Source organism: Mesoplodon bidens (assembly GCF_964165515.1).
Source record: "Mesoplodon bidens genome assembly, contig: HAP1_SCAFFOLD_49, whole genome shotgun sequence".
NCBI lineage: Eukaryota > Metazoa > Chordata > Mammalia > Artiodactyla > Ziphiidae > Mesoplodon > Mesoplodon bidens.
Window position 1 is genome coordinate 106,802 of NW_027671810.1, and position 23,907 is coordinate 130,708.

At 38.9% G+C, this 23,907-nt stretch overlaps 1 protein-coding gene across 2 annotated transcripts; it reads left to right on the forward strand.

Annotated features, from left to right (window-relative positions):
• The first annotated feature begins 799 nt into the window (after nt 1-799).
• Nucleotides 800-23,497, forward strand: LOC308611013 (UDP-N-acetylglucosamine--peptide N-acetylglucosaminyltransferase 110 kDa subunit-like). Of its 2 annotated transcripts, none has more exons than XM_081259965.1 (2): nt 800-874; nt 22,698-23,497. In XM_081259965.1, exon 2 carries the CDS (start codon nt 22,707-22,709, stop codon nt 23,160-23,162), a length of 456 nt encoding a protein of 151 aa, XP_081116091.1. In that variant the 5' UTR covers nt 800-874; nt 22,698-22,706; the 3' UTR covers nt 23,163-23,497. The 2 variants fall into 2 exon arrangements, 1 of the variants encoding a protein (XP_081116091.1); XR_014014745.1 differs by lacking the exon at nt 22,698-23,497 and adding an exon at nt 1,338-1,508 and having other exon boundaries at nt 820-874.
• Nucleotides 23,498-23,907: the final 410 nt, after the last annotated feature.

Consider the following 23,907-nt stretch of genomic DNA (forward strand, 5'->3'; position numbering starts at 1 on the left):
TGAAATATCCCCCAAAAGATAGTTTATAAAATTCAATATTCATTTGTAATTTGAAAGAAAGAGTAAAATAGGGATTGATGAATCCTTCCAAAATAAGAAGAAATTATATGTCTACAAGAGAAAGAGGTAAATGATAAACTTTAGTAACACTGGCAATAAATGCAGGACAAGATGAGGATGCCTGATATAATGTTAAAGAAAAAGTATTATGTAACATTGTTTTTGCAGCACTGTTGAGTTCAGTGAAAAGAGAATCTCATAGAAATGAGTATCTCCTTCTTCTTAATGTCTGTACACTTGTCCATTGCATGAACATAATAGCTTATTTAGCCAATATGTTACTGATCTGCATCTGGATTTCTAGGTTTTCATGGAATTTTATTATGCACAATTGTTTCAAACACTAGGACTTCCTCTTATGTTTATATCTTTTGAAAGAAACAATATCTCCACAGATGATTTATCTGTGCTGGCTGCTAGCTGACTTTGGGTACTTCTCAGTTCTTCCCTTTACCTTCCTTGTCATTATGAAAATGGAAGGCAAGAAGGTCTCCTGTTTAGAGACTGTAAAGATAGATCTTGGTGATAAAGTCTTGGTGGTAAAGGCTAAAAGTGTCAACCCAGAACAAACGTTTTTCCAGCTGTAACTATGTGTGAATCCCTTGGCTTGATTCCGTAGAGGATGTAAGACAAGACTGTAGAATCTGCCGTCAAAGTGCTTCCAGTAGGATGAGCTAAGTGAAGTATGATGGCATATGAAATTCAAGACAGAATATAATGTCTCCTTTTCTCTCCTAGCAAAACTTGGTGGAGTGAATGTAGAAGTCACTGTATGCTTTGAATTAAAGGAACACAATAAATCTTGTTTTGGAAGGTAAGTATTCTGGTCTCTTTGTCTAGAAGAAGGAAAATGAGGTTAACCAAAATTAAACTCATAAATAATTGAGCATTAATTAAATATCTGTGGTCTATGTTTGTCTTTGATCATAATTTCTCCCAATTTATAGACCTCTTTGATACTTGATGAATCCTTGTCAAAGATGCACTTAACAATGATTATTACTTGTGTATTAGGTTTTGCCTGGGCCCTGAAGAAACTATCCTAAATTACCAGCTATGATTGTCACTTGATTTCCTCACAGAGAAAAATCAGAACCCCTTGTCTTAAGTGGCTTGGAATGTGAAAGTAGTTAGTCTCTTAGATATTGTTAGAGGACCCTAGAGAGCCCATTGGTGAAAGTTTGGAAAACATTGGGCTTCTTAAAATTGATTCTTGTAGTGCTTTAGGAAAGATCACTGAACCAAAAGGATAACGGTGTTTCTGGTTCTGTTGTTAGCGTTCTCCATGGAAACATTGCTGAAGCTTCTGGACTCAATTTCCTTCCCCATGTGTGAATGTCACTGAAAATATCCAACTCCATTCTATCCCCATATAACTTCAGAAACTAAGCAAAATGAAGACTCAAAATTCATTTCAAATAATGAAATGAATATATAAGGTAGAATGGAACTGGAAAAATACCTGGTTTAAATTCTGGAAGGTACCAACTATACAATTCTGGATAAGTTGCTTACTCTTGCTTAGTCTAATTTAATGCCCATCTCACAGGAGGTTATGATGATTAATTTAATATCTTTGTATAACACACAGTGTTATGTAATTTCTTCTTGTTTTTCTTGAGTAAATTCGTATCCTTAAAGCAACTCACTGTAAACAATAGTTACTTACTTGCTTAAATTACTCTTATCTTCTATTATCACCTGAACTGTGTCCTGCTCAAGTTAGTATGTGGAAGTCTTAACCCCCAATACCTCGTAATATGACTGTATTTGGAGATAAGGCCCTGAAATAGGTAACTGAAGTCAAATGAGGTCAAATGGGTGGGCTCTAATTCAATATGACTGGTGTCCTTATAAAAAGAAAATATTAGGACACAGACATGAACAGAGAGAAGACCATGTGAAGACAAAAGGAAAACATGGCATCTACAAACCAAGAAGAGATACCTCAGAAGAAATCAATCCTGTTGACACCTTATCTCAGATTTCTAGCCTCTACAACTGTGAATGAGTAAATTTCTGTTGTTTAACCTCCCCAGTCTCCGGTACTTTGTCATGGCACCTCTAGGAAACGAATACAACTTTTTATGGCCTCCTTGTCTCAAGTTGAAAGTTCAATATTTGGCATCATAGCTAAGAAACAAAAATATCATCTACATTCGTTGTTGTAGCCTTTCTTCCCCATTCTCATTGCCAGTAATTTCCATATTTGGGTCTGTATCTTGTAAACAGAGCGTTACACTCATTTCTAGTCTTACTGTTAATATACAATAAATGTGCAGATACCGAATAGATTTTGGAGAAGTGCAACATATAGTTGGTACATGTGTGATATGTGTGTATTCATATAATTTATACTTTTTCTCTATTTTCTTCCTTTGGTGTGAGCTAAGTTTCTCTGCTTTTGTGACTAGCACTCCTGAATACTAATCCCTGAATTTAATTCACCAAAAATTATCAAAAATAATAATAATCTGGGGAAAGAGAGAGTGATAGAGGGAGATGAACAATCAGGCAAGGGCAGTACTATGAATTATTAGGGTCTTATTAATAAGATTATGTTAGTCTAGAGGAAATGACCGTAAGTATCATCAGTGAGCCCAGTTGGTCTTTACTGACTGCTAGACACATCCCTGAGTTCTGTTCTTAGTCTCCAACTGTATGATTACTACTGTCTGGAAGTATTATTTGAACAACTAAAGTCACTTAATGGAAAAGGAATATGTCTTTAGAGAAGCAACAGTCATTTTTCTATCTGATTAAAAAGCAATGTTGACTGTCTGGAAACCTCAGTCATATTTGTAAGCAGGAAAGCATTGGCTATTAAAAGTGGATGATGTAAAGAGATGAGCAGAAACTTTGGTGATAGGTATACCTGGATTTAATTCTCACTTCTACCACTTGGCAGCTGAATAGCCTTAGGCAAATTTCATACCTCCCAGAAATTCACTTAATTCAGTCTGTAAAATGGCATAATAACTTATTATAGCATCCTTTTAGGAATTTTAAATCACTTATTGAAATAAAAGTACACACTATATAGACAAGTATGGATTCCTCAGTAGGTGTTTGACCTTTCATTTCTCCAGTATCCCACCCCCATCAAATAAAGAAAAATACTTTTTAAAATTTATGAATATTTAATTGTTCTAAAGTTAAAGCCATAAAAATAAAAATAACCAAATGGCCTACTATCATACCATTAGAAGAACAAAAAAATAGGTCTTCATGAGAGTTTCAAATTAGAATACAAGTTTTCATTAGGCACCTGTTTATGTATGCTATTCTGCTCTTTACAATAAATAATTAAATTTAAAAGACTTATTTCCTCACTTTTAAGACTTTATTAGTTTACAAATTACATATTGACCTATGCTAAATTTTATACTGACCCATGCTAATGAATTCAGTACAGAAAACAAAAAACACTGCACTCAAGCAAACTACACACACACACACACACACATATATATATATATATATATACATATATATATATATATATATTACTTGAATGCATTTATATCCTACCGTGTCTCATAAATCATTGTGGTAACTCATCAGAATACAGACAATCAAATATAATGGTAAAAGCACTTAATATAAACAGGGTCAAGGATACATAGACAGAAGATGAAGAAAAGATGAGGGAAATGTGAACAGGAGGAAGTGTAGTTAATCGAGTTGTATGTTTTGCCCTTAATATTCTCTGTGTGGGGACTTCCCTGGTGGCACAGTGGTTGGGAATCCGCCTGCCAGTGCAGGGGACATGGGTTCGAGCCCTTGTCTGGGAAGATCCCACATGCCGCAGAGCAACTAAGCCAGTGCGCCACAACTACTGAGCCTGTGCTCTAGGGCTCATGAGCCACAACTACTGAAGCCCACGTGCCACAACTACTGAAGCCCCAGCACCTAGAGCCCGTGCTCCACAACAAGAGAAGCCACAGCAATGAGGAGCCCGCACACCACAACGAAGAGTAGTCCCCGCTCGCCCCAACTAGAGACAGCCTGTGTGCAGCAACAAAGACCCAACACAGCCAAAAATAAATAATAAATAACTTTATTTTTCAAAAAAGATTCTCTGTGGATAAAACAACATGTAAATAATTGGTTACAAAGCCACATTATTTTAAGGTGCCAGACTGCACATTAACAGTCTGACACAAAGGGACAGCACAGGAAAACTATTCAAAGATAAAGATTTTTAAATCTTTGCAGTTTGAAACCTTTTAGAGCAAGTATAATGAGCTCGACACACATTTCAACACTCAACATGTTAATCACATGTTCAAAGTATGTCTCAAACTCATTGGAAATAGCTGTTGTCTCTGTCCCTGATATCCAAAACTGATCTGTGATGTGTAAAACTCAGGAGGTATTGATATCCACTTTTTGGCATCTGAACAGGAAACAAAGTTGTTTTGCAGTGATAATAAAGAATGAAGTAAATGCAAAAGGATACAAAAGACAAAGTACTGAGGGAATGTATTAACAAAACGAGTCAAACTAAATTCTGGTGAACTGGGGCCTACGATTGTACACACTCCATGGAAATACCCCAGCCTAAATACTGGCATACGAGGAAGGGTACTGCGAAGCCCATCACAGTATAATCCTTTAAAATGTCCCTTTCAAGGTTGGCTCCACTCAACACTGAGTATAGGTAATCTTCCCATGTGGCAGAAACACTGGCTGCCCAATGATTGACCAAGAAATTAACACACTAATGAATAAATGATGCTAATTTATTTCTATCCCTGACAACGGGAAACAACACACACTCTGTGTCAATGGTATGTCCTCTTTCCCACTTTTCTAAATGGTAAATTATGGTTTTCCCTTCATTGCTTTATATCATGTGTGGCAGGCATGTTGGGAAATGGCTATCAATGGTTCTGTTATTGATTTCTACCTTCATTTCACTGTGGTTAAACAAGATACTTTGTATGATTTCAATTTCTTAAAAATGTATTGGTACTTGTATTGTGGCCTAACATATGGTCTCTCCTGGAGAATGTTCCATGTGTACTTGAGAAAAATGTGTATTCTGCTGTTGTTGAGTGGAGTGATCTATATATGGCTGTTAGGTTTAGTTGGTTAAATGTGTTATTCAGTCCCCCTACCTCTCTACTGATCTTCTGTCTAGATGTGTTATCCATTATTGAAAGCAAGGTATTGATCTCCAACTATTATTTTAGAACTATCTATTTCTTCCTTCAATTCTGTCAATGTTTGCTTTCCATATTTGGGGGTTGTTTGGTACATATATGTTTATAGTTGTTATATCTTCTTGATAGATTGAACTTGCTATCAACTTATAGTGGCCTCCTTTTCCTCTTGTGATAGTTTTTGATTTAAAGTTTTTTTTGTGTGATATTAACATAGCCATCCCAGATCTATCTTCCTTCCTTCCTTCCTTCCTTCCTTCCTTCCTTCCTTCCTTTCTTTTTCTCTCTCTCTTTCTTTTTTGTTACTATTTGCTTGGGATATTTTATGCTATGCTTTAGCTTTCAAGCAACTTGTGTCTTTTGCAATCAAGTGAGTTTTTTGCGGACAGCATATACTTGGATTATGGTTGTTTTTAAAGTCCATTCTGCCAATGCTTATCTTTTTATTGGAGAGCTTAATCCACTTAATTTTTCAAAAATTACTGATGAGGAAGAACTTAATTCTGTCTGTTTCCTGCTTGTTTTCTGTATGTCTTATGCATTCTTTGCCCCTCATTTACTCCATTACTGACTTCTGTGCTTAGCCGATTTTCTTGTGGTGAACCCTTGATTCCCTTTTCATTTCTTTTTGCATATAGTCTATTGATATTTTCTTTGTGGTTCTCAAGAAGATTACATTTACCATTCTAAAGTTAAAACAATATAATTTCAATTGAAACCAACTTCAGTAGCACACAGAAACTCTGTTCCTCTACAGTTCCATTCCTCCTCTTTACATTATTGTTGTCACAAATTACACCTTTATACTTTGTGAGCCCAATAACATGAATTTATGATTATTTTATGCATTTGTTTTTTCAGTCATGTAAGAAATAAAAAGTAGAGTTACAAGCCAATAACACAATACTGACTTTAGTATTTGCCCATGTATTTATCTTTACTGGAGATTTCTATTTCTTTCTACACCTTCGAGTTGCTGTCTAGTGTCCTTTCATTTCAACCTGAAGGTTCAATTTAGCATTTCTCCTAGGGCAGTGGTAGGAAGTTGTAAAACAAACGCCCTCAACCTTTGTTCATCTGGGAATGCGTTAATTTCTCCCTAAGTTTTGAAACCAGTTTGGCCAAATATAGAATTCTTGGTGGACAATGTTTTTCTTTCAGCACTTTAAATATGTCTGGCCTCTTGCTTCCGTGGTTTCATATAGGAAATTAGCTCTAATCTTTTTGAGGATCCCTGCTTTGTAACAAATTTCTTTTTTCTTTCTCCTTTGGGAGAAAAGATTCTTTCTGTCTTTTGGCTTCTGAGAGTTTGATTGTACTGTTTCTTACTGTGGGTTTCTTTTGGTTTCTCTTAGTCCTGAAATCAGCCAAAGATTTATAGCAACCAAACACATACTGAACCAGGGAAGAGGCAATTTGAAAATGGCAGGAAAGCTTTGTGGCATTTTTACTTGCCCTTGCCCCATCCACTGTTAGTGTAGTGATGTTCTTAAAGTGGTGGAGTCTTAATGCAGTGATAGTCTTAAAGTAGCAGCAGACCATTCCTAGTATGGGACCCTCAATCCTGCTTCAGGAGGGAGCAGAAGAGACCGTACTGTCAGATTATTATGTGTATCTGTTCTAACCTGTCTGGGAGCTACCTGAAGGACTGACACAAGATGCTTATCTCTGCCTTAGCTAACTTGGAACACAGTCTAGAAAAGCAGCGGTCATTGCTCAAAAAAAGTGCAAGGTGAGCTAACAAAGCACAGATGGCTGGGGCAGAAGACTGTGCATTGAAATACAGTAGACCACAGAAGATGCAGGAGCCAAAGTTGGGGGAGATTCTTTGGGAAATTAGAACCTACAAAAAGTACACATGTGTCTGGAGAAACTAAGAAAGCCACATGCATACTCAAGATAAGATGCATGTTCTGAAAACACCAGAGGAGTCTCTAAGCTTTGACCATGGGCTGAGCCCTGAACTCAATGCAGGTCAGCTAAATGTTGAAGGAGTGATCCAGCAATCTGCACAATGGGCAGAGGTGTGTGGTTTTGAGTGTGCATGTGGATGTGCTTGTGTATATTTATTTTTGTTTGTTTTAGGTGCAGGAATTCAAGGAAATCTCTGTCAAAACATTAGCTAAACATGAACTAAAGGAACAGAGACTTCAGTGCGTACATACGATAAGGAAAACAGTCATTGCAAAGATAGTTTGGAAAGGTCCCTAAACAGACTACTACAGCCTTGAACAATCAAAAGCCCAGGAAACCCTGGGAAAGTGGGAGAATCTGATTTCCATAGATACCACATTATAATATTTGAAAGACAAATTTTCAACCAAAAAAATCACAAGGTATACAAAGACATGGAAAAGTATGGTCCATTTAAGAAAACAAATTAATTGATGAAACCATCCCTAAGGAAGCCCAGACATTTCTCCATTGCATATTCTTGCCTCCTTTGTCATAGATTCATTGACCATAAGTGCATGGGTTTCTTTCTGGGCTCTCTATTCTGTTCCAGTGATCGATGTTTTTGTGCCAGCACCATACTCTTTTGATTACTGTAGGTTTGTAGCACAGTCTGAAGCCAGGGAGCATGATTCCTCCAGTTGTGTTCTTCTTTCTCAAGACTGTTTTAACTATTCAGGATCTTTTGTGTTTCCATACAAAGTTTAAAATTATTTGTTCTAGGTCTGTGGAAAATGCCCTTGATATGTTGATACAGACTGCATTGAATCCGTAGATTTCCTTGGGTATGATGGTCATTTTAACAATATTAATTCTTCCAATCCGTGACCATGGTATATCTTTCCAGCTGTTTGTGTCATCTTTAATTTCTTGTATCAGTGTCGTATAGTTCCCTGGGTACAGGTCTTTTACCTCCTTAGGCAGATTTATTCTTCTGTATTTTATTCTTTTTTACGTGATTGTAAATGGGATTGTTTCCTTAATTTCTCTTTCTGATAGTTCACTGTTAGTGTATAGAAATACAATAGATTTCTATATATAAATTTTGTATGCTGCAAATTTACCAAGTTCATTTTTGAGCTCTGATAATTTTTTGATAGTGTCTTTCAGATTTTCTATGTATCCTGCCATCTGCAAACAGTGACAGTTTTATTTTTTCCTTTCCATTTTGGAGTCCTTTTATTTTTTTACTTTTCTTGTCTGATTGCTGTGGCTAGGACTTCCAAAACTACCTTCAATAAAAGTGGTGAGAGTGGGCATCCTTGTCTTGTTCCTGATCTTAGGGGAAATGCTTTCAGCTTTTCACCATTGAGTATGTTAGCTATGAGCTTGTCATATATGGCCTTTATTATGTTGAGGTATGTTCCCTCTATGCCCACTTTCTGGAGAGTTTTTACCATGAATGGATATTGAATTTTTTTCAAAAGCTTTTTCTTCATCTATTGAGATGATCATATGGTCTTTAGTCTTCAATTTGTTACTGTGATGATAAGAGACCTAAGACAGCTACAGAGGCTAAGTGACCTTTCCCTCCCTGAATTGGTAGGTATCCTTGTTCTGCCTTCTAATTGAGTTAGTATCTGAGTAAAGAACTGCCAGGTGTCATTTAGTTCACAGTACACTGCTGTGGCAATATAGAAATGAATTTGCCTAAATCATTTGGCTTTTCTAAATTATAGTAAATGAATATACTGAATGAATATTTCAACTTAAGGAAATGTTCTTAAAAATATATTAGTGTAGGCACTTCAGCGGAGAATTGTAAACAAAATAAATAATTCAGGTAAAATTAAAGTACACTCAGTTGTATCCAGTTTCCTCTTGTAAATCTCTTTTTCATGTGGGTGGACAGTCACTGGAGAATATCTGTCTTGGGGCTAAGGAAATCTAAGCCTTCTTGGCCACACTGTATTCTCTTATGTCGTTTAATAAAGACACCAGTTGGGTTGCTGAAAAAATAGTGGGAAAAATCAATCCCTCACATCCAAAGGGCAGCTCTTGAAAATATGTGGATTGTTGTAGTCGTTTTGCTCTTCTGGCCTCAGAAGTTCTAATCTTAACCTTAGCCCCTCATGCAGAGAGACTTTTTAAACCAATTCGCACATTACTCATTATGTGACTGTTGAATAAGAGAAACCCAGCTCTTTTCCTGTGCTTTCAACCAGTTATCTTCTTCAAAAATTTGTTTGGATTGTTATACCTTATTCTTGCCTGGCAAGGGACTTATGGGAAGGTTCTTATTGTTTGAAAGTTTGGTGCCAGTATCTGCAAAGAAAGAAGAAAGTAAAGACGGAAAGGTGTGTTTATCAAACATCCCAATAGTGAAGGTGTGTGAAAGCAACTTTTGAAAAAGTGAATCTGTCCGAGTTTAGCCGTATTATTACATCTTATTTTATTCATTGAACATAAATAATTATCAGTGAATCCTTTCTAGATTTTCTAGTTTCCCAAAGTTCCCTGTATTCACATTCTAAGCTGAAAAATGGTATTTTAAGTCACTGCTCTCCACCTTATATTATTTATAATCACCCTCATGACCTCTTCCTTCAAAGAAACGTGATCCTGAGAAGTGTCCTTTGTTTGTCTTTGTGGAAGAAGTGATGTGGATGCATCCTGGAGACCTGTGAGATGTTTAAATTGTGGCCTAATGAAACTAGGATGGAGAGTTCTGGAAAGATCTGGAAAGATGGCTGGTAGAGTGTGGCCAGATGTGGGAGAAGAGAGACGTACAGAGAGAGGGAGAGGAAATTTTCAGAGGGAGAAAATTAAACAAATAATAAGTTTTGTTGTGTGGTGTGGGATGCAAGCCTTTCTCTCCCCCTTTCCTTCACAATCTCTTTGTTAAAGACTGTGTTTTTCATTAGTTTTACTAAGATAGGATTTGCCGTTTTCTTTGGATACTGAGAATGGACCCATGGAAACAGTTACATTTGGGTTATCTCTAACTATCTTTAATGAAGAACATAAATATTGGCCACTCTATCTATGCACATGCTATCACCATGCCTTTTTTGTTCTCTGTTCATATATCTAAGTCCTCTTCTTTGAGGTCAATCTCAAATCTCATCTGAAATGTACATTTATTGATAGATTCAACCCATAATGAACTGTCCCTTCTTTGTCCTCCTTAGGCTCTGATTATTTATAAAAACTCATTTTTGAACTTAGAAACTGTCCAATATGATATATTAGTTATTTCATCAGCATCTTTTATATCCTCAACACAGTTATAAGCTTTTGTGGGGCTGGGATCATACATTCTGTAATTTTTCTCAGTACTTACACTTACTTTGATAGAAAGCGCATTCATTCATCTAAACATCATTTATTGAGTGTTAATTAAATGTCTCAACTCAGTAAATATTGTTGGAATGAATGCGTGCATGAATGAGGGAGTATGCAATAGGTAGCCTAATGTACCGCCTGATGTGAAAAAACCAAAAACATAAACACAAAAGCAAGCCAAAAAGTGGCCCAGGACTTTCTGTAAAATATCCTGCTTTTGTTGGATGAGGCCATGAAAATCAAGATGCTCCTGAAAGGTCTTAAGAGCTGACCAAGAATAGTAAACAATTGAAATTCTCTCAGGCTTATTCAACCCTATCACTGGACACATTTATACCTCTCAGGAATGTTATTAAAAGAAGAGATTAATAAAGCTTTTATAGATGAGTTGATAAATCTCTAAATATTTAAATCTTCATTTCCTCCTAGGTTTCTCTATTTTGGGTTTCAAAAGATTTCAAGAAACCACAGGATAATTAAAAAAATTAGACATTAGCTTTCTTACCTTCATGTTTTTTGATGGTAAACACATTTTATTTTCTCCATAGTGCTGCCCAATTTCCACCAGTACAGTTCTTAAGTGAATTTTGCTCTGGATGGTGGGATATATAAGATGTCAATGAATTGTTTGTATATGTTTTAGAATTCTTCAAAAGGGCCTGGCCATGGAAATGCATTGAATATTACTTAAATAAGTAAAGTAAGTTCCTCAGAATTATTATTCTATTCTGGTTAGGATACTCTCTGCCCTGGTTTGTTAAAATTTCCCTCTAGAGTGGTTTTAATTTTGTTTCTGATAGGGTCCTAGGATTTATTGCCACACCCATCCTGCATCTGTTTTTCTTTGAATTACTCTCCTTGCATTTTCTGATTCCTACAGGGCCTTACAGGTTAGTGACAACCTGGCCATCACAACTCTGGGAAGGCCTACTTTTCAGAGGTGTTGATGTTTTCTGTACCTGAAGGTTTTCAAGAGATACCCATCTTCCTCACCACCTCCCTTGGCCCTCTTAATGGACTAAGCAGTTCCTCATGAAATTTCTGTAGGATATCTGTACTAACTTCTCAATATTGTTCCATCCTGGGTCTAAATTCCTGGCCTCAAGGTAATGTTAGATTTCTAGCTCCAGCCCCTATTTACATAAGGCCTATACTAAGGAACGGAACCCATAGACATCAGTCTGCTCTTATTTCTCTGGATTTAATTTCTCTGTTACTTTCTGAAACATGCAGGTGTTCCTTTCTTTCTTTTAATCTCAGCTATGTGCTTTTAACTTTTTCAAAATTGACCCAGAATTTACATGTGTCTCCAGTAAGAGTACATTAAATTGAGCTTAGTCTGCTCTTCTACTGGCATATTTGAGATCCAAATAATTTGCTACTTAACTGGATTCAGTTACCTGTATATTTCAGGCACGTAAAACTCACCATGTTCCAAATTTCCCCCTTTATTGTTAGTAATTTTCTTGGGAATCTGGATAACATTAGATGGAATAAAGTTAGTGAGTGGCCCAGGATTGCCTGAAATTTTGTTTGTCAGAGTGGCCAGGGAAAGTTAAGCAAAGAAGACAACCAAATGAAAAACAGAATCACATTATTATGGCTGAGACAAGATTCCATGCAGAGCTCTCTGTAGAACTGGGTTGGGTCATAACTTATGCCAGAGCTCTAGGTGGGGTTGACACCATCTCATGCCAAGCTCTCAGTTCTGGGCTAACGTCATCTCTGGTCCACTCTATGGAGTGGAGACTTTGGAGGAATGGCCAATGTGTTCTGCGGTGTAGGAAGAGGGAAATTGTGAACGTTACTTTCTAAATTGTGGAGGAACTAACCACTGTAAATGTGCCTTGAACTATGGTTTTTAATTTGACCAGTCAGATCAATGACTTTCCCCTTGAATGAAATGCTGCTACGTATATGAGCAGAAAAACAAAACTGGTATAAGGAATAGATAGCTAGTGGGAAGCAGCCGCAGAGCACAGGGAGATCAGCTGGGTGCTTTGTGACCACCTAGAGGGGTGAGATAGGGAGGGTGGAAGGGAGGGAGATGCAAGAGGGAAGAGATATGGGGACATATGTATATGTATAACTGATTTACTTTGTTATAAAGCAGAAACTAACACACCATTGTAAAGCAATTATACTCCAATAAAGATGTTAAAAAAAAAAACTAGTATAAGGAGATGGAGAGACTGGGAGTCTTATTTTCCCAGCAATTCACTTTTCCTCGACCACAACCTTCCCTTGAGTCTCCTAGACCTTGGGGATGATCGCAACCCCTTGGGTTGGGTGATGGCAACCCCATCTTCACTAGAACCTCTATAGTTAACTTTGATTTTTCCCACTCCGTCTATCCATCCCATGTATGCAGTCAGACATTTGATCTTGGACTTTTACTGACAAAATATCCTTGAATATAACCATTTCTTTTCACTCCCACTGCTACTGCTTTTGTCACTGCCTTAACTAGGGCTTTATCTTTAAGTCCTTTATATAAATATATAAATAAAATATACAAATAAATAAAATATAATATTAATTCTGATGATTTTAAAGTCTTTTCTTGATAAAGACTTTTCCTGATAAAGATACACAATATCTTATATAAATATTGTTGTATTATCTGTTCCTTTCTTAGAATTTTAGTCATATGATTCTATCTCTTGGTATGTCTAGAACTTTTTGATTGAATGCTGACTATTTTATTTGGCTTTTTTAATTTTTCTCAGTGGAAATGTTGTTTTGCTTCAAAATATTTTACTCTACCTGGAAATAGCAAATCTTCAAATTACAATTTTTTAAATGCTTTCAAATATCAATACTATAGGTGTCACAAAATCTAGAAAAATGACATTTGAAAATTAACTACTGCCAGATGTGTCTCTATAAGACTTTTTCCCAACTCTTGTAGCTATATATTCTTTAACTGCCTCCTCATATGACAGTTTATGTGTTTTAGAAATAAAATTTTGAGAAATAAACTTTGTAGTTTATAGACATAGATTTCTTTTAACATGGTTGATTAGAGTTTGCTTTTAGTTATTAATAGTTTAGAAAAGTTTATTTCAGCGTCACAATTTATTATTGATAATGTCACATCAATTTTCATTGTTAACTTTGAGAAAACCTCTATGGATTACTTCCTCATAAATATTTACTATTATAAATGCATTACTGATTTCAGTACTGCTATAGGATTGTGCATTACAGGAATTCTGATAAAATACTCATTCACACCATTCCATTACACACATTATTGATGGGGTATATTCTTTTATTTATTTATTTATTTATTTATTTTTGACTGTGTTGTGTCTTCGTTGCTGTGCGCAGGCTTCCTCTAGTTGCAGCGACTGGGGGATACTCTTTGTTGTGGTGTGCAGGCTTCTTACTGCGGTGGCTTCTCTTGTTGCAGAGCACGGGCTCTAGGCACGCAAGCTTCAGTAGTTGTGGCTCATAGTCTTAGTAGTTGTGGCTCACGGGCTCTAGAGAGCAGGCTCCATAGTTGTGGCACACGGTCTTAGTTGCTCCGTGGCATGTGGGATCTTCCCGGACCAGGGCTCAAACCCGTGTCCCCTGCATTGGCAGGTGGCTTCCTAACCACTGTGCCATCCGGGAAGCCCCTGGAGTATATTGGTGTTGTGTTTTTTTTTTTGCAGTATGCTGGCCTCTCACTGTTGTGGCCTCTCCCCGTTGCGGGGCACAGGCTCCGGACATGCAGGATCAGTGGCCATGGCTCACGGGCCTAGCCACTATGCAGCATTTGGGATCTTCCTGGACCAGGGCACGAACCCGTGTCCCCTGCATTGGCAGGCAGACTCTCAACCACTGCACCACCAGGGAAGCCCTGGAGTATATTCTTGACAGAAGGAAATTTCCGTTTTGACTAAGCATTGAAGAAACCTGGATCTTTGACTTATCTTTCACATGCCTGATGATTGAAATAATTTTCCGCAGAATAACTTGTGGTTTTATACTTTTCAGTTCTTTTTTTCTTCTTCAAATGCACATGCTTTGAGAGCTGTGAAGTGCAAGACATGGCTATATTGTAAGGTGGTTTTTGTCCTTACGCTTCTGTGTCTTGTGCTAGTTAAGTCAGTAGAGTAGTCAGTAAGAGTACTGGAAGTTATTCCTGTAATGGGATATTATATAGTCAATTACATATGGTGGTGTCTGAAAATCACATAATAGCCTCACTTAAAACATCTCCTTAGCCGGATTTCAAAAAAGCCTGTGACCAATCCAATATGATCCAACATAGCGGACTATGATAGAAGAAAAATTGGCAAAGAAATAGACGCTGGTCTTACCTGATGGAAGTTAAAATATCTCACTTTTGGCAATTTTGCAAAAACATATAATTACATGAACTAATTTCTAGGGTTCTTCGTAGGACCTAAGAAGGAACCCATAGAGTTGTGGAACAACAATAGAAGCTACTGTGATGAGAAGCCCCGGCACCACAACAAAGAGTAGCCCCCGCTCACCGCAACTAGAGAAAGCCTGCACACAGCACTGAAGACCCAATGCAGCCAAAATAAAAATAAATAAATAAAAATAAATAAATTTATCTTTTAAAAAGTAATACTCAGGTTTGAGTCATGAGAAATTTGATGAGGAGAAATTAGCTAATGTTTTCAGAACTTTTAAAATATCAAACTCAGTCTCTAAGATTTTAGCATTATATACAACATCGGTTACTTATTAGTGGTTTGGGAAGGCCAATTTAAAATTTTCTCATCTTACTGTATTGAAATTCATGGCCCTAATGTTTTCCACGTTGACTATATGAATGATGAAGAAAAGTCAATCATGTACTTCATTTCCAACTGGACAGAAAACAATATTTTAAAAAGTGTTTGGACTACTGACTTTTGATTTCTTCTAAGGCAAATGGATAGGTAATTTTTATTCCCTGATTAGGAGAAAAATGGTGGAAGAGGGCAGGGTTAAGAATTAAGATTTCGAGTCGGAGCGCAGGGAGAGGACTGGGGCTGGCGGCAGGAAGAGAGCCTGAAGGGGATAGTGCACCACGGCTAGCCCGGAGGGAGTCCGGGGAAAGGGTCTGGAGCTGCTGAAGAGGCAAGAGACATTTTTCCCTTTTGTTTCCTGGTGCGCGAGGAGAGGGCATTAAGAGGGCTGCTTGGGGAAGCGCCGGAGTCAGGCGCGAGCCGCGGGTAAGGCGTGGACCTCGGACACAGGCGTCGGCCGCCGCCGCCCGCCGCCGCCCACCGCCGCCCGCCGCCGCCGCCGCGGGGCCTGTGTGCGAGCGCGGGTCACTGTCCGCCCCGCCTTCCAGGGGGCCTGTGCACCCTGCCACTGCCGGGGTCCCGAGACCCGGGGACGGCTTTCCCGGGAAAGCGCACGGAGCGCCACGGGCTGCTGCAACGTCACGCCGGCCTCTGCCGCCGCAGGCCCGCCCCACACTGCGCGCCCCTCCCTCACCTCTGCCTGAGTGAGACAGAGCCCCCGAATCAGCGGCTCCTTTAAACCCGTCCTGTCTGAGCGAAGAACGGACGCCCTCCGGCGACCTACGCGCAGAGGCGGGGCCAGGTCCAAGGCTGAGACATGGGAGCTGTGAGAGCAGAGACAGGGAAATCTCTCTGTGCAGCCTCGGAGGCAGCGGATTAAAGCTCCACGGTCCATTTGATGGGCCCTGCGTCTGTGGAGTGCATGAATGGACAGCGAATCATCCCAAATTGAGGAAGTGGACTTTGAGGACAAGATTTAAGACTTTCCCCCCTTTTCCTCTTTTTACAACGAATTATTCCAAATTAAGGAGGTGGACTTAGAGAGCAAGATTTCAGACTTCTCGCCCTTTTCCTCTTTTTACAACGAATTATCCCAAATTGAGGAGGTGGACTTGGAGAGCAAGGTTTTTGATTTTTCCCCCTGCTCTCTTTTTGTGAATGTGTATGTGTATTCTTCTGTGTAAGATTCTCTCTGTATAGCTTTGCTTCCACCATATGTCCCAGGGTTCTATCGGTCCGTTTTTTTGTTTTTTTGTTTTTTTTCAATAATTACTTTCTAATTTTAATAACGCTACTATATTTCATACTTTATTCTATTTTACTTTACCTGCTCTTTCTTTTTTTCCTACCTTCCCTTCCTCCCTCCCTCCTTCCGCTCCTCCTTTCCTTCTTTCTTTTTCTTTCCTCCCTCCCTCCCTCCCACCCTTCTTCTTTCCACTTTCTTTTTCTTTCCTTCCTCCCTCCCTCCCTCCTGTCTTTCTTCCTTTCCTTCCTCCCTCCCTCCCTCCTTTCTTTCCTTCTTTCTTTCCATCCTTCCTCCCTCCCTCCCTCCTTTCTTTCTTTCTTCCTTCCTTCCTTCCTTTCTTCCCTTCTTCCTTTCTTTCCCTCTCTCTTTCTTTCTTCTACTAATTCTTTCTTTCTACTTTTTCTCCCTGTTATTCTGAGCCGGGTGGATGAAAGGCTCTTGGTGCTGCAGCCAGGAGCCAGCGCTGTGCCTCTGAAGTGGGAGAGCCAACTTCAGGACACGGGTCCACAAGAGACCTCCCGGCTCCACATAATATCAAGCAGCGAAAATCTCCCAGAGATCTCCATCCCAACACCAGCACCCAGCTTCAGTCCACGACCAGCAAACTACAGTGCGGGTCACCCTATGCCAAGCAACTAGCAAGGCAGGAACACAACCCCACCCATTAGCAGAGAGGCTACCTAAAAACATAATAAGGCCATAGGCACCCCAAAACACACCACCAGATGTGGACCTGTCCACCAGAAAGACAAGATCGAGCCTCAACCACCAGAGCACAGGCATTAGTACCCCCCACCAGGAAGCCTAAACAACCTACTGAAACAACCTTAGCCACTGGGGTCAGACACCAAAAACAACGGGAACTACGAATCTGCAGCCTGCAAAAAGGAGACCCCAAACACAGTAACATAAGCAAAATGAGAAGACAGAAAAACAGCAGGTGAAGGAGCAAGATAAACACCTACCAGACCTAACAAATGAAGAGGTAATAGGCAGTCTACCTGAAAAAGAATTCAGAATAATGATAGTAAAGCTGATCCAAGATTCTATTTCCAAGATCCATAATCTTGGAAATAGAATAGACAAAATGCAAGAAACAGTTAACAAGGACCTAGAAGAACTAAAGATGAATCAAGCATCGATTAAAAACACAATAAATGAAATGAAAAATACTCTAGATGGGATCAATAGCAGAATAACTGAGGCAGAAGAACGGATAAGTGAGGTGGAAGATAAAATAGTGGAAATAACTGATGCAGACCAAAATAAAGAAAAAAGAATGAAAAGAACAGAGGACAGTCTCAGAGACCTCTGGGACAACATTAAACGCACCAACATTCAAATTATAGGGGTTCCAGCAGAAGAAGAGAAAAAGAAAGGGGCTGAGAAAATATTTGAAGAGATTATAGTTGAAAACTTCCCCAATATGGGAAAAGAAATAGTTAATCAAGTCCAGGAGGCACAGAGAGTCCCATACAGAATAAATCCAAGGAGAAATACACCAAGACACATATTAATCAAACTGTCAAAAATTAAACACAAAGAAATCATATTAAAAGCAGCAAGGCAAAAACAACAAATAACACACAAGGGAATCCCCATCAGGTTAACAGCTGATCTCTCAGCAGAAACTCTACAAGCCAGAAGGGAGTGGCAGGACATAATTAAAGTGATGAAGGAGAGGAACCTGCAACCAAGATTACTCTACCCAGCAAGGATCTCATTCAGATTTGATGGAGAAATTAAAACGTTTACAGACAAGCAAAAGCTGAGAGAGTTCAGCACCACCAAACCAGCTTTACAACAAATGCTAAAGGAACTTCTCTAGGCAAGAAACACAACAGAAGGAATATACCTACAATAACGAACCCAAAGCAATTAAGGAAATGGGAATAGGAACATACATATCAATAATTACCTTAAATGTAAATGGACTAAATGCTCCCACCAAAAGACACAGAGTGGCTGAATGGATACAAAAACAAGACCCATATATATGCTGTCTACAAGAGACCCACTTCAGACCTAGAGACACATACAGATTCAAAGTAAGGGGATGGAAAAAAGATATTCCATGCAAATGGAAATCAAAAGAAAGCTGGAGTAGCAATTCTTATATCAGACAAAATAGACTTTAAAATAAAGACTATTAGAAGAGACAAAGAAGGACACTACATAACGATAAAGGGATCAATCCAAGAAGAAGATATAACAATTGTAAATATTTATGCACCCAACATAGGAGCACCTCAATACATAAGGCAAATACTAACAGCCATAAAAGGGGAAATCGACAGTAACACAATCATAGTAGAGGACTTTAACACCCCACTTTCACCAATGGACAGATCATACAAAATGAAAATAAATAAGGAAACACAAGCTTTAAATGATACATTAAACAAGATGGACTTAGTTGATATTTATGGGACATTCCATCCAAAAACAACAGAATACACATTTTTCTCAAGTGCTCATGGAACATTCTCCAGGATAGATCATATCTTGGGTCACAAATCAAGCCTTGGTAAATTTAAGAAAATTGAAATTGTATCAAGTATCTTTTCCGACCACAATGGTATGAGACTAGACATCAATTACAGGAAAAGATATGTAAAAAATACAAACACATGGAGGCTAAACAATACACTACTCAATAACGAAGTGATCACTGAAGAAATCAAAGAGGAAATTAAAAAATACCTAGAAACAAATGACAATGGAGACACGACGACCCAAAACCTATGGGATGCAGCAAAAGCAGTTCTAAGGGGGAAGTTTATAGCAATACAATCCCACCTTAAGAACAGGAAGCATTTCGAGTAAACAACCTGACCCTGCACCTAAAGCAATTAGAGAAAGAAGAACAAAAAACCCCCAAAGCTAGCAGAAGGAAAGAAATCATAAAGATCAGATCAGAAATAAATGAAAAAGAAATGAAGGAAACGATAGCAAAGATCAACCAAACTAAAAGCTGGTTCTTTGAGAAGATAAACAAAATTGACAAACCATTAGCCAGACTCATCAAGAAAAGAAGGGAGAAGACTCAAATCAATAGAATTAGAAATGAAAAAGGAGAAGTAACAACTGACACTGCAGAAATACAGAAGATCATGAGAGATTACTATAAGCAACTCTATGCCAATAAAATGGACAACCTGGAAGAAATGGACAAATTCTTAGAAATGCACAACCTGCCAAGACTGACTCAGGAAGAAATAGAAAATATGAATAGACCAATCACAAGCACTGAAATTGAAACTGTGATTAAAAATCTTCCAACAAACAAAAGCCCAGGACCAGATGGCTTCACAGGTGAATTCTATCAAACATTTAGAGAAGAACTAACAGCTATCCTTCTCAAACTCTTCCAAAATATAGCAGAGGGAGGAACACTCCCAAACTCATTCTACGAGGCCGACATCACCTTGATACCAAAACCAGGCAAGGATGTCACAAAGAAAGAAAACTACAGGCCAATATCACTGATGAACATAGATGCAAAAATCCTCAACAAAATACTAGCAAACAGAATCCAACAGCACATTAAAAGGATCATACACCATGATCAAGTGGGGTTTATTCCAGGAATGCAAGGATTCTTCAATATACGCAAATCAATCAATGTGATACACCATATTAACAAGTGGAAGGAGAAAAACCATATGATCATCTCAATAGATGCAGAGAAAGCTTTCGACAAAATTCAACACCCATTTATGATAAAAACCCTGCAGAAAGTAGGCATAGAGGGAACTTTTCTCAACATAATAAAGGCCATATATGACAAACCCACAGCCAACATTGTCCTCCATGGTGAAAAACTGAAACCATTTCCACTAAGATCAGGAACGAGACAAGGCTGCCCACTCTCACCACTCTTATTCAACATAGTTTTGGAAGTTTTAGCCACAGCAATCAGAGAAGAAAAGGAAATAAAAGGAATCCAAATTGGAAAAGAAGAAGTAAAGCTGTCACTGTTTGCAGATGACATGATACTATACATAGAGAATCCTAAAGATGCTACCGAAAAACTACTAGAGCTAATCAATGAATTTGGTAAAGTAGCAGGATACAAAATTAATGTACAGAAATCTCTGGCATTCCTGTACACTAATGATGAAAAATCTGAAAATGAAATCAAGAAAACACTCCCATTTACCATTGCAACAAAAAGAATAAAATATCTAGGAATAAACCTACCTAAGGAGACAAAAGACCTGTATGCAGAAAATTATAAGACACTGATGAAAGAAATTAAAGATGATACAAATAGATGGAGAGATATACCATGCTCCTGGATTGGAAGAATCAATATTGTGAAAATGACTCTACTACCCAAAGCAATGTACAGATTCAATGCAATCCCTATCAAACTACCACTGGCATTTTTCACAGAACTAGAACAAAAAATTTCAAAATTTGTTTGGAAAAACAAAAGGCCCCGAATAGCCAAAGCAATCTTGAGAACGAAAAACGGAGCTGGAGGAATCAGGCTCCCTGACTTCAGACTATACTACAAAGCTACAGTAATTAAGACAGTCTGGTACTGGCATAAAAACAGAAAGACAGATCAGTGGATCAGGATAGAAAGCCCAGAGATAAACCCATGCATATATGGCCAACTTATCTTTGATAAAGGAGGCAGGAATGTACAGTGGAGAAAGGACATCCTCTTCAATAAGTGGTGCTGGGAAAACTGGACAGGGACATGTAAAAGTATGAGATTAGATCATTCCCTAGCACCATACACAAAAATAAGCTCAAAATGGATTAAAGACTTAAATGTAAGGCCAGAAACTATCAAACTCTTAGAGGAAAACATAGGTAGAACACTCTATGACATAAATCACAGCAAGATCCTTTTGGACACACCTCCTAGAGAAATGGAAATAAAAACAAAGATAAACAAATGGGACCTAATGAAACTTCAAAGCTTTTGCACAGCAAAGGAAACCATAAACAAAATGAAAAGACACCCTCAGCATGGGAGAAAATATTTGCAAACAAAGCAACTGACAAGGGATTAATCTCCAAAAGATACAAATAGCTCATTCAGCTCAATATCAAAAAGACAAACAACCCAATCCAAAAATGGGTGGGAGACCTAAATAGACATTTCTCCAAAGAAGACATACAGGTGGCCAACAAACACATGAAAAGATGCTCAACATCATTAAGCATTAGAGAAATGCAAATCAAAATGACAGTGAGGTATCACCTCATACCAGTCAGAATGGCCATCATCAAGAAATCTAGAAACAATAAATGCTGGAGAGGGTGTGGAGAAAAGGGAACACTCTTGCACTGCTGGTGGGAATGTGAATTGGTACAGCCACTATGGAGAACAGTATGGAGGTTCCTTAAAAAACTACAAATAGAACTACCATATGACCCAGCAATCCCACTACTAGGCATATACCCTGAGAAAACCATAATTCAAAAAGAGACCTGTACCAAAATGTTCATTGCAGCTCTATTCACAATAGCCCGGAGCTGGAAACAACCTAAGTGTCCATCATCGGATGAATGGATAAAGAAGATGTGGCACGTATATACAATGGAATATTACTCAGCCATAAAAAGAAACGAAACTGAGCTATTTGTAATGAGGTGGATAGACCTAGAGTCTGTCATACAGAGTGAAGTAAGTCAGAAAGAGAAAGACAAATACCGTATGCTAACACATATATACGGAATTAAAAAAAAAAATGTCATGAAGAACCTAGGGGCAAAACGGGAATAAAGACACAGACCTACTTGAGAATGGACTTGAGGATATGGGGAGGGGGAAGGGTAAGCTGTGACAAAGCGAAAGAGAGGCATGGACATATATACACTACCAAACGTAAGGTAGATAGATAGTGGGAAGCAGCCGCAGAGCACAGGGAGATCAGCTCGGTGCTTTGTGACCGCCTGGAGGGGTGGGATGGGGAGGGTGGGAGGGAGGGAGATGCATGAGGGAAGGGATGTGGGAACAGATGTATATGTATGGCTGATTCACTCTGTTATAAAGCAGAAACTAATAAAAAAAAAGAATTAAGATTTCAAGAGCATGAGAGGTAGATGGCCAACCAGAGTTCCTAAGGTTCGGTGCCTGTAACTGTTGCCGCTGCTTAATCCTGCCAAAGCAGTGGTACGGCTGCTGCGCTCGTGTTTGCTACCTCTAGAAACATTCTTGCCAGTAGTGGCGGCAGCGGGACTCAATTACCCCCTTTTTTTCACTCTCTCCAGAAGCTCCAGATGGCGTCTTACGTGGGCAATGTGGCCGACAGCACAGAACCGACGAAACGTATGCTTTCCTTCCAAGGGTTAGCTGAGTTGGCACATCGAGAATATCAGGCAGGAGATTTTGAGACAGCTGAGAGACACTGCATGCAACTCTGGAGACAAGAGCCAGGCAATACTGGTGTACTTTTATTACTTTCATCTATACACTTCCAGTGTCGAAGGCTGAACAGATCTGCCCACTTTAGTACTCTGGCAATTAAACAGAACCCTCTTCTGGCAGAAGCCTATTCGAATTTGGGGAATGTGTACAAGGAAAGAGGGCAGTTTCAGGAAGCAACTGAGCATTACCAGCATGCATTGCGTCACAAACCAGATTTCATCGATGGTTATATTAACCTGGCAGCCGCATTGGTAGCAGCAGGCGACATGGAAGGGGCAGTACAAGCTTATGTCTCTGCTCTTCAGTAAAATCCTGATTTGTACTGTGTTCGCAGTGACCTTGGGAACCTGCTCGAAGCCCTGGGTGGCTTGGAAGAAGCCAAGGCATGTTATTTGAAAACAATTGAGACACAACCGAACTTTGCAGTAGCTTGGAGTAATCTTGGCTGTGTTTTCAATGCGCAAGGGGAGATTTGGCTTGCAATTCATCACTTTGAAAAGGCTGTCACCCTTGACCCCAATTTTCTGGATGCTTATATCAATTTAGGAAATGTCTTCAAAGAGGCACGGATTTTGGACAGAGCTGTGGCAGCTTACCTTCGTGCCCTAAGCTTGAGTCCAAATCATGCAGTGGTACATGGCAACCTGGCTTGTGTATACTATGAGCAAGGCCTGATGGATCTGGCAATAGACACCTACAGGCGAGCTATTGAATTGCAACCACATTTCCCTGATGCTTACTGCAACCTAGGAAACGCTCTCAAAGAGAAGGGCAGTGTTGCTGAAGCAGAAGATTGTTATCATACAGCTCTCCGGCTGTGTCCCACCCATGCAGACTCTCTGAATAACCTAGCCAATATCAAAGGAGAACAGGGAAACAGTGAAGAGGCAGTTCGCTTGTATCGTAAAGCATTAGAACTCTGCCCAGACTTTGCTGATGCCCATTCAAATTTAGCAAGTGTATTGAAGCAGCAGGGAAAACTTCAGGAAACTCTGATGCATTATAAGGAGGCTATTCGAATCAGTCCTACCTTTGCTGATGCCTACTGTGATA